A 12,215-nucleotide genomic window follows, 5' to 3' on the forward strand; every position below is an offset into this window, starting at 1 on the left:
GAGGAGGCCATTCGTTGCAACCCATCGATCAAGGCGAAACAAGATCATTTTCTCCAACATTTTTCGTAGACAATACAAGACAAGACAGCATTGCTATTAGGCGGTACGAATTGAAGTTGGACGCGGGTTTTCCGGGTTTTTTTAATATCTATAACTCGTTCTTGTCTCCAATCATCCGGAACAACATTATTCTCCAGAAACTGATTAAATAAATTCAACAAGCGATGTTTCAACACATCAGGGAGGTTTTTCAGCAAGTTGAACTTAATTTTTTCTGATCCTGGAGCCGAATTGTTACATGAAAGCAGAGCAAGTGAGAATTCTACCATCGAAAACTCGGAATCAAGATCGCACCTATATTGTGGTATATCTCGAACAATTCGTTGGAAGGATGGAACAGATGGAAATGAACCCGCTATACAAAGTGTAATTGTTTATGGCGAATATTCCAGACGCAACCCATATAACAATTGCACTATTCAAATGACTATTGGATCAATCATATAAATAGGGCACAAAATGTTAAGAACAGAGTCAGTCGTAATAAAACCTCCGATCAGTATAGATCAAGCTTTTGACTATATTCGATTTAATCTCTTCATTCAACGGGTAACCAGTCTATCCTCATCTCAACATTCTGGAACTCCGCTTAGATACCTCTCTGGGCGGAGACATTTTTGGCGGAGTAGGGATCTTGTCTACCCTACTCTTCATCACTTCGGAACTCTGCTCAGAAATCTCTCTGGGCGGAGACACATGGCATCGTTGATTTTAGAGGCTTCAATCAGATCTTTTCAAAAGAAATAAACTAAAACTTTTTTGACATAGGTACTCAGCAACTCGATAAAATCTTATGAATTTTCAAACGTGAATTTGCGTAAATGTTTAGGTTATTAATTTAATTTTAATTAATTGATTCTCTCGAGTGTTTCAACCAGAGCACAGCATTGAAATAAACAGAATGATTTTAAAATATATTTTTCAAATAGACATCTATGATGCGTTTCGAAAATGGATTATCTAGCAGAGTACGTTGCGATTATGCTCTTATCTCTCGTATACACGCAATCGTTCAATTCGCCAACTCTCCGCCGAGATGCTGTGAATTCCAACTCTACACAGCATCCCCCCTTCTCGCGTTCCACCCGTATTCACATCCACATCTGAGCCAGAAATGGGGCGAAAGCTCACTCTGGAAATCGCTCGCAGGCTGGCAGTGCAGAAAATCATTCTCATCTCGCGCCGACCCGACAGTCTAGAGTCGGCCACGTTCAAAAGCACCAGCAAAAGTAACATCCAGCATCCGGGCACGTAACCATAGGGCGAAACGCAATTTCACCTCACACAGAGACAGGAGAGAATATAGTGCAAGTGCAAAAAGGGTGTTCCACCATCTTTTATGGGCTGCTGTGGAAAAGTGTGAATCCAAACCAAAGTGAACATACGCAGTTTTCTGCAAAAGAAAGAAGAATCGTTGGCTCACGCCGGAAGTGTTTCGAAAGTGTAGAAATGTGGCTCCAAAATGGACCCCAAAATTAGAAATCTGTCCCCATATCAGGTCACCATCTACCGAATGGATTTTAAAAATGGATGAAATCCTAGTGCAAAGTGAAGAGGAGCCAACATCACGCCCACGTGGAAAATCGGCCCAGCCTGAAGGATAAAGTGTGTAATTTACGTGTCCGATTAAGCTGGTTCCCTGGATAATGTGCCTCTCGCGGTCGCGGCTTCCACGGGATCTCGGGACCTCGCCCGGTGGATGGAAATTTTCCGACCCAATTTTTCGATCCGATATTCTAGCTCGGGAAAAACACACCCATTAAATTTTTGTTGTTGCAGTTTTCATCTGTCTCTGTGTGCTCTCTGTGCGTTCACTCTCAAGATCTTCCTGCGAGCGATGGCGCGAGACTTTGGAAAGCGAAGAGAAACCGTCCGCTCGTTGATCGACCAGCGCGTAGCCAACCGTTTCGAAGGAATCGAAGATCCTCTTCTCGTCGTAGCATTTTCGAGCCTCGTCCTTCGCAGCGCTCGGAACCACACGCGAGTCATGATGAGGCATGGCATGTGAGTGAGTGTGCACATAGAGGGCACACACAGCAGGAGAGGTTCCAGCTTGTCTCGCTCCAATAAGCAACCAACCCTCCCAGATGGTTTCGCTCGTTTCGTTCGTTCATTGAGGAATTTTTTTCCCACTGTATTTTGTTTGACGAACAGGGTCGGCCATCTTGGCACTTGCCATTACGGCGAGGCCTCGGATATGGAATGGAAAAGGTTTGCTACGTGGTGGTAAAACGCGATGTTGCGATTTTGTCGCAACTTATTTTAGCGATGGCTGTTAGAACACACATTGAGTTTATCCAACTGGATTGATTCACATCGACACAACGTGTGGTGATGGTCGATCATTGGTTAGAGAGTTTGCGACATATTGAGCAACATTTTCGCCACCCGATGCAAACTGGATGTGCTCCTAATGAGGAGACATCGAGCTTACGGGTATTTCAACCGATGTTTCATTGAATGATATACCATTCGATGCAATAGAATCATTGATTGGTCGCCCGACAAAAATCAATTTTTCGCCCTGTGTCGCTGGGTAAACACCCACACGACAATCGGGAACTTGAACCTGAAGCTTTTGATATTTTTCCTGTGATTGGTTTAGGAGACAAACATGTTTTTAAGTTGGATGTTATAAAACACACGTTTCCATATCATTCAATTTATAGTGGGAGTATGCCGAGTTAATGATTACAATGTATGAAAAAGGTTATCTGACTGGAGTTATCTGGAGTTATAATATTTTAAAAAAACCTGTCTAATTTCACACCATATTTATTTCGTTGAAAATTATGTCTTACTAGCTGACCCGGCAAACTTCGTTCAGATCAAAACTTATTTTTCGTCATCACATCTACGTTTTTTTTTACTAAGCGCACGTTCATGGGTTTAATCGCAGAACTGTTCATTGATTGATTTTCTAATCTACCCTTTGACATCACCTTTTACTCTAAAATTCCTAGTACTTCTATCAAAACTCGTCATTATAATATCAGATTTTTTTCAGACACAATACCCGTTCAATATTTTTCACCCACTTGCAAATAACATGTTTCTCCATTGCATGGAATAAATGTTTGATACAGAAAATATGATAGAATTAAGACAGCCCTTAATCGGATAATTCCTTTCTCGAGTTTTGCTCTTATCAACACATTCGGTGATCCATTTTTATTTATATAGACTAGCTGACCCGGCAAACTTCGTCCCGCCCAAAATTTGTTTTTTCGTTATCAATACCTTCAAACATTCACGTTTTCTTACTATGAGCAAGTTCATGGGTCCAATCGCAGAACTGTTCATTGATTGATCTTTCAATCGACCCCTTTGAATTTACCTTTTACTATAAAATTCCTAGTATTTCTAACAAAACTCATCATTATAATATCAGATTATTTTCAGATACAATTCTAGTTCGAGATTTTTCAATCTATGCAAATAACATGTTTCTCCGTTACATGGAATAAATGTTTTATACAGAAAATATGATAGAGAAAAGACAGCCCTAAATCGGACAATTCCTTCCTCGAGTTCTGCTCTTATCAACACATCCGGCGATCCTTTTTTTGGTATAGATAGAAGAAGATATAGGAGTGCGTTTCATCACATTAAAATCCATTTCCCGGTTTCGAACAAAGATCAATTTCGCTAGCGCAAACATCAAATGGACTAACAGCACTTGTCACTATGTAATTGTAGAACATATGGGAATTTAATTTTCTAAATCTTCCCTTTTTCCTTCAGAGTTTTCGGAAAATTTTCAATTGTCATGTTTGGAGTGGTGTCATACCATCATAGAAACATTTCTCATACCCAAAAACCCTCACATCCCAAATTGTGCTTGATTAGTTCTCGAGTTATGCAGAAGTTTGTGTTTCGTTTTTATGGGAGCCCCCCTTAGAGACGAGGGGGGGGAGACTAACCACCATAGAATCATTTATTGCACTTTAATACCTCAATATGCCCAATTTGGTTTCATTTGGTTTGAATAATTCTCGAGCAATGCAGAAATTTGTTTTTCATTTATATGGCAGTCCCCCCTTAGAGAGGGGGGTAGAGAGTCTAACCACCATAGAATCATTCATTGCACCCTAAAACCTTCATATGCCAAATTTCGTTTCATTTGCTTGATTAATTCCCGAGTAATGTAGATATTTATGTTTAATTTGTATGGCAGCCTTCCCTTAGAGCGGGAGGAGGGGTCTCAAACTATCACGAAAACCTTCCCCGACCCCAAAAACCCCTACATACCAATTTTCGTGTTGATCGGTTCAGTAGTTTCCGAGTCCATAAGAATCAGACAAACAGACAGACAGACAGACAGACAGAAACCCATTTTTATATATTAGGCTGTCAAAAAAGTCCTGCGGTATTTCCGCGAGGTGTCGTTGTAAGCGCGTAGTTCTAGTTGTATTCATTGTATCGAGTCATACTATAGCTTGTTGGAAAGGTATTTTTGCGCGCTATAATATAGTCCTTGACAGTGTTTTGTTTGGTTAAGTCGTTCGTGAGTTATAGTGTCGCAAATATGGAGCAAAATAAAGAGAAAATCCGACATATTTTACAGTACTACTATGACAAAGGCAAAAATGCATCTCAAGCTGCCAATAAAATTTGTGCAGTTTATGGACCCGATACAGTTTCCATTTCCACCCCACAACGATGGTTTCAACGTTTTCGTTCTGGTGTAGAGGTCGTCGAAGATGCGCCACGCTCCGGAAGGCCTGTCGTCGAAAATTGCGACAAAATCGCTGAATTAGCCGAGGAAGACCGGCATAGTAGCAGCCGTAGCATTGGCCAAGAGCTGGGGATAAGTCATCAAACCGTTAGTAACCATTTGAAGAAGCTTGGATTCACAAAGAAGCTCGATGTATGGATGCCACACACGTTGACGCAAAAAAAAACATCTTTGACCGTATCGACGCATGTGAATCGCTGCTGAATCGCAACAAAATCGACTCGTTTCTGAAGCGGATGGTGACTGGCGATGAAAAGTGGGTCACTTACGACAACGTGAAGCGCAAACGGTCGTGGTCGAAGCCCGCTGAAGCGGCTCAGACGGTGGCCAAGCTCTCATTAACGGCCAGGAAGGTTCTGCTGTGTGTTTGGTGGGATTGTCAAGGAATAATCTATTATGAGCTGCTTCCCTATGGCCAAACGCTCAATTCGGACCTGTACTGCCAACAACTGGACCGCTTGAAGGTAGCACTCATGAAGAAGAGGCCATCTTTGATAAACAGAGGCCGCATTGTCTTCCATCAGGACAACGCCAGGCCACACACTTCTTTGGTGACGCGCCAGAAGCTCCGGGAGCTCGGATGGGAGGTTCTTTTGCATCCGCCGTATAGTCCGGACCTTGCACTAAGTGACTACCACATGTTTTTGTCCATGGCGAACATGGTCAGAAGTTAGCCACAAAAGAGGCCTGTGAAAATTGGTTATCCGAGTTTTTTGCCAATAAGGAAGCGAGCTTCTATAACAGGGGTATTATGAAGTTGGCATCTCGTTGGGAACAAGTCATCGAACAAAACGGCGCATATTTGACTTAAAACAGATGATTGTAACTAATTTTATGAACAAATGAAAATTCAAAAAAAATACCGCAGGACTTTTTTGACAGCCTAATATATAGATCAGGGTGGCAATGGATGTATGGGAAAAATTTCATCATCGAATTTCAAAAACCGACCATGTTCATTTTGTTTATGAGCCCAAAACGTGATCGGTGCAAATTTTCAGCTCAATCGGATATGATTTAGGAGTGCGTCAAAGCGTCGAAAATCTATCAAGGGGGGAGTAAAGAAAATGTCTGAAAATCGATCTTTTGGGCCTGAGAGGCAATGAAGGTATGGAAAAAAAATAATTATCGAATTTAAAGAAACGACCATGTAAATTATGTTTATTGGCCCTAAAAATGACCAGTGCACAATTTCGAATTTTGTTCTTGTTATTATTGATTCTATTCGTTTTTTATTATTTTCATAGTCTCGGAACCAAGGGCGCTATATTTTTTATATTTTTCCTGAAAAGCTGAGTATTTTTCACATAAGGGGCTGTCCACATACCACGTGGACAGAAAAAGTATGATTTCGGACAGCCCCCTCCCCAACCGTGGAGGACATTCCTTATACCCTTCCCCCTGTTGTTCACGTGAACATTCCTACAGTTTTTGGAAAAAAAAATCTATTTTTCGCTTAAATTTAATTTCGAGTTTGTTTCTATTTTCTATTCCATGTTTTTACTGATAAATATGATACCCATATAATTAAAAACGATTTGTTTTAAATTCTTCGATTTTTTTTCAACATTGTCCGGGAAGCTGATTGTTTTCTTCCAAATTTCATTTACGTTATCTCCATATCAAAATATCACTTATAAATTTACTCTCGAATATTTCTATCAAATGTAGACTGTTTGTGTTTTCAAGAAATCAGACAATGAAATCATGCAATTTGTTTGTAGACAATTATAGGTATTTATCTAAGAAAAGCGAATCTCGAATCGTATCAAACATGTATTCTATATAATTCCCTATTTTTAATTGCGATTTTATTATTTTTGTGTCAAAAATATTCTAATAATTTAACCGTTGTTCGTTTTTTCAACAGAACGAATTCATTTAAGTTGTTCAATGAGTGATGGCGTAACGTCCGCTTTATTGAACATCCACAAATACACCATTAACATCAATTCATCTAAAGCAGGGAGCATCTCCGACGAGCTGGAAGCCTTTTCGAATGAGCACAATGAGTTACCGAAATTCTTCAAATCACATTAGCTCGGATTACAAAATGACAATCACGCTATTGCCATCAACCCTTATAAAACATCAGCTGGAGAGCACGTGTGTAGATCCAAGGCACAAGCGCTGCTGGAATCATGATAGCACGGTGACACGAGAAATTTAATGCGAAGAAAAAACAATAATCTGGAATTCATCGTTGACACACACCGTTCATACGACCCTCGCTATGTTCTTCTTCAATGGCACTAACGTTCCCAAGGTTTGCCTTCTCAACGTAGTACTACTTGCGTCATTTTTGTTAGTAAATAGTTGAGATTTCTATGACGAACAATACGCCTTGAATGTATTCTGGAGTGGCAAGCTCAAGAATACGCGTGACTACAGTGCAAGTCAGAAGGGTTTCTTTAACGAAAAATCTCTTGCATAAACATTAGACCAACGAGACCCCGTCACAGATACTTAATTCATTATGAACATCATTTCTCATTTTGATTTAATATTTATGAACATGCGACGAAACAAACAGAGGGCGCGCTCGAAGGATTTTTATGTTTATCATATGCTGATTTGACATGATCAAGAAACGCCAATTCAAGATATCGTAAGCTGTGCCAACAATTTATGGTCGACATATACGCGAAAGTAGAGATGGAACGACTGCAATTCTTACTACACAATCAACAAAAGCGGTGCGAGGAATAATACATTCACTTGCGAGACACTATCATGAGCAACGCCGACACAGCTTTAGTTATAGCCAGGCCAAAGCGCAATGCATTGTCATGACATTGCGCGTGTGTTCAAACACAAAATGAAGTTCGATCGTATTCGTCCCCACATATTGTTGGTTGTATTCTGTTGAATGGAAAAAGCACAATTTTGCATTCTGTTCAAGCTCAAGTCCAATCGAGTTGAGCAAATGTGACAACCTTGCCACGCAATTCGACGTAAACAACATTGGTCTCCATGTTCCATTTCTATGAAGCAAAAATAGTAATGGTTTCTCGGGTGGAATAAACACGCAAAATTTAGCATTCAAACAAATTCAAAACAAATTTAGCATCCAAACGAAATCGAATAATAATTTTCATTCAAATTTCAACAATTTAGAATTATTTCCGGAATTATGCCGATCAGATAGAGAGTAAATTGAACCACAAATACGGATGACTTATTTTGACCATTGTTTCGCGACAAGGCGAACGAATTTAAGAGTGTAAAAGTCGATTTCGATCGAATTGTAAAATCCGATCACTCATATGCATATACGAATATTGAGTTCTGCAAATCGGTGAAGAGTAATAAAAACATCCATGAATAAAGGAAGCAATATGGCTGTGTTTCAAACTTAGATTACCGATGTGAATACTCCTCGATTGAATGACAACGATAAAATAACGCGATTCCAAACAGGCCGATTAATCAGCTCCATTGAAGTTAGCTGGCGTATCGCTGTTTTTGAACCAAGCCAATTTATGAACGAGACCAAGCTGTTATAAACTAAGCCATGTTGAAAATCACATGCAAGTATTTTCTAACAAGGAGCCAGCCAAAAATATAGATTTTCTATATTTAATGTTTTCTACTTTACGACAAACTTATATTACTTTTTTCAGTTGACGTTTAACTTTTAAGAGATCAAACATGTCAGTTACGTTAATGAGATACACCAAGAAACATCGTTTTTTTATCGGTCACATTCGATTTATTTTAAAGATCGTTAAAATATTCAAACACACTTACAATAAATAAGTGTGTTTTATTCAACACCCAAAATATTCACTAGAAATAATTTATTTGGCAGAACAACGTTTGCCTGGTCAGCTAGTATATATATATATATATATATATATATATATATATATATATATATATATATATATATATATATATATATATATATATATATATATATATATATATATATATATATATATATATATATATATATATATATATATATATATATATATATATATATATATATATATATATATATATAGATTTCAGTTTTTATACACCACACAGTTGTTTATCTTGTTTCAACATCAATGTTCAGAGGTTCACCCTTTCGACCCTCTTTGATTATCACGCGGCCCCATGACACTGACATGAATGAAAACCGTTCCGCTTTACCTTATGTTCTGTAAGACAACAACTCGTTCAATGTGACTGTTATACATGCATTTGAGGCACCAACTGTTTATTCCCCAGTTTCCCATTTACCCAAACTTCTCGGTTTGGTAGTCTGCTTTAGGGAAGTACATTCCGGTCTGCACAAATATATGCAGCTACAATATACTGCGTTTCACAACTATAGAATCACAAATTTCGTCTTAGTTTCCAGAGATATTTAAGTAGTCGGTTGAATTGAAGTATATAGTGTAGGATATAATAACTGTCTCCATTTCGAAAACTGACCATTTGAACTTTATTGTTGTTTTCAGGCGCGAAAAATTCATAAAACTAAAATTCCAGTGTTTCATAACTATAGAAGCAGATGGAAAAACTCTCACTCCTCTACAAAATTAACGTCAATTTCACATGAATTACCATAAGTTTCTGATTCGTAGGTCATCCTTAGCTCTCAATCAGTTCAAATAACTCATTCGGGGTGGTTTCGACCAATCTATGCCATGTTGTTGTGTGTATCTCGTTCTACGCAGAGAATACTACTCGTTTAAGTTCTTCAAATCACTCATACTGCTTGTAGGCTGCATCTACTTATTCGTACTATTCGTCCTCACTCCTCATAAGTTCTTGATAGGGTTTGATCTTGTAAACAAGCTTACCAGTCCAGAATCTGAAGCCCCTATTCAATAAACCATGCCTTGACTTTCCGGATGTTATGAATTGATGGCAAATTACCCTATTTTCACGGTGTATTTCATGCAAAAACAAAAGTTAATGATTCTGAAGTACTTCATTGCACTTCTGGCTGTTATTTGGTGTTGATGAAAAGCTATCTGAACCAGGCCATTTTGAAAATATTTTCCTCAAACCATCAAACTGCCGCCTGCAAAGTTACGAGTTGAAAAATTACATGACGTGTTCCGTGATTCCATCCAGCATGAAGAAATTTTATTCAAGTTGGATTTCTTTTTATCAGAGAAGTTCTCCTGAAGTAGTGAAACCCATGGCATTAGCTTACACATTAGTTTTGAACCCGCAGCTTTAGAGATTAAAACTTTAGATTGGTTTGGGGAGAATTTTCTCAAAAAGGCCTGGTTTGGGTAGCTTACCATCAACACGAATGAACAGTCAGAAGTGCGAAGAAGTACTTCAGAATCATTTATTCTTGTTTTTACATCAAAAACAATGTGATAATTGGGTAGGGCGTCGTGCATAAATTACGTGACGCTAAAAATCCGGATTGTGAACCAAACCCCCCTCCCCCCCACGTAACGCTATTTCCTATCTTTAATACACGGAAAGTAACGCAACCTCGACCCCCCTCCCCCACCCCTTAACGCGTAATGTAATTTGTGCACGACGCCTGATTTGGCATCAATTCATACAATCCGGAAAGTCATGGCATGGTTTGATGAATAATGGCTTCATATCCTGGACTGGTCAGCTTGTTTACAAGATAAAAACCCTATCAAGAACTTATGAGGAGTGATCGTAAGAATAGTAGATGCAGCTTACACGCAGTATGAGTTATTCGAAGAGCTTAATCGACCAGTATCCTCCGCGTAGAACAAGACACACTCTATAACATGGCGCAGCTTGGTCAAAACCACCCCGAATGGGTTATTTGAACTGATTGAGAACTAAAGATTACCTACGAATTAGAAACTTATTGTAATTCATGTGAAATTGACGATATTTGTAAAGGAGTGAGAGTTTTCCATCTGGTTCTATAGTTATGAAACACTGGGTTTTTTTCATTTTTGAATGTTTCACGCCTGAACACAACAATAAAGTTCAAATGGCCAGTCTTTTTAATGAAGATAGTTGTTATATCCTACACTATATACTTCAATTCAACCGACTTCTTACACATCTCTGGAAATGAGACGAAATGAGTGGTTCTATAGCTGTGAAACGCAGTGTATATTGGACTCAATGCACAAAAATTAGCCCGTGCATGTGATAGATTGAATATAAAACCTTATTTTATTCACGCAAAATTACCTACCCATGCAGTCATTTCAACCAGCATCACTCTAAAAAGCCCATATCAACGCAGCCTCCGTCCCAGTCTGAATCTCCTTTTCTCTCTCGGGTGCGCTCTCAATCTCCCTGCCATCAGCGAGCGAACGCGGTCACATCCTCTTTCCAAAGCATCTACTCTCTTCGCAAATAATACTTTCATTCATCGAATTTTTCGCTTGTTGGAAAATTTTTTTCACCCATGCCGAGACGAGACCGAGACCTTCGAGAACATGTGAACCAGAGAGGCTCTTGTTCCGTTCCGGAACGGAACGGCAACTGTTAGCTGGATATTCAAGTGTTACAATATGTTATAACTCTGCATCCCATTTCGACAGTCCCAACGGCAGGAACTATGAAGCAAGGGTATAAGAGAAGATTCCTTCTGGAACTAGTCGCCGATTTCACCGTTTAGAAAATTGTGCAACACACGCAAATTGGGAGAGTCCTTCGTGGAGCAGTTCGAAAGCGAAGAATAAACGAATGTCAGGAATAAAAAGTGCTCCCGCAAGCGGAAATCGGTGAAAATTTTGCGATGTGTTCGTAATTTTCCTAGTGTGTATTGTGAAGAAAAAGAAAACTTTGCGCCAAGGTTATAGTGTAAATTTTGTGTAACATAAAATCTAAGAAATTTGCCTAACTAGGGCAATCACAGCAAATCTATCAAGCAAAGCATCACACTAGCTGTGACGACCGACCCGGATTATACTTAACGTACCACAGGGCACACCACCATCAGGACACACAATCGAACGGCAGTGGAACCGACATTTGGGCCAGAGACCAGACGAGCGATCATGATCAGCAACGCCGAAAGCAACGGGCAGAGCGACCGCGTTCGGGGTGGAATTATTCGGAGTGTTTTGGGACGGTTCATTGGTACGGTTGCCACTCTTTCGGCCATACTGCTCGTAATCGGAGTCGGTAAGTATCCAGGTCCTACATGTACTATCCCCTGAATCAATTGCTGCTAAATTTGTCAATGGAAAGTTTCTGTCATTCGCTCTCCGAGTTCAGAGCGCACAATTACGGTCGAACTAGGGCGTTCTCTAAATTGAGAAACTGTGTACAAAAGCAGCGCCATTCAGCATCCTGCTGTACCATTTGCTGCTCTCAGAGCGTAGGATTTGTGATGATTGCTCTCGCGCGAACGATGCTCCGCGGAGGGATATTTTTGTTTGAGTGGAATTATGTTATCGTTATGTTTTGTCTCGTTCAATTGCAAACGTCAACTACACTTTCCTCATTTTAAAAA

The 12,215-nt window shown here is 39.4% G+C and overlaps 1 protein-coding gene across 3 annotated transcripts in view; it reads left to right on the forward strand.

The window, feature by feature from the left end:
* The first annotated feature begins 1,266 nt into the window (after positions 1 to 1,266).
* LOC129763501 (low-density lipoprotein receptor-related protein 4) overlaps positions 1,267 to 12,215 on the forward strand; it is a 99,632-nt gene continuing 88,683 nt past the window's right edge. For 2 of the 3 annotated variants that reach the window (XM_055762625.1, XM_055762627.1), the window contains exons 1-2: positions 1,267 to 1,665; positions 11,299 to 11,884. In XM_055762625.1, the coding sequence (XP_055618600.1) occupies positions 11,758 to 11,884 (127 nt within the window). In that variant the 5' untranslated portion in view covers positions 1,267 to 1,665; positions 11,299 to 11,757. Of the gene's footprint in view, positions 1,670 to 11,298; positions 11,885 to 12,215 lie in introns of all 3 variants that reach the window. The other variant, XM_055762626.1, reaches the window with a different exon arrangement.

Source organism: Toxorhynchites rutilus, chromosome 1 (assembly GCF_029784135.1).
Source record: "Toxorhynchites rutilus septentrionalis strain SRP chromosome 1, ASM2978413v1, whole genome shotgun sequence".
Taxonomy (NCBI): Eukaryota; Metazoa; Arthropoda; class Insecta; order Diptera; family Culicidae; genus Toxorhynchites; species Toxorhynchites rutilus.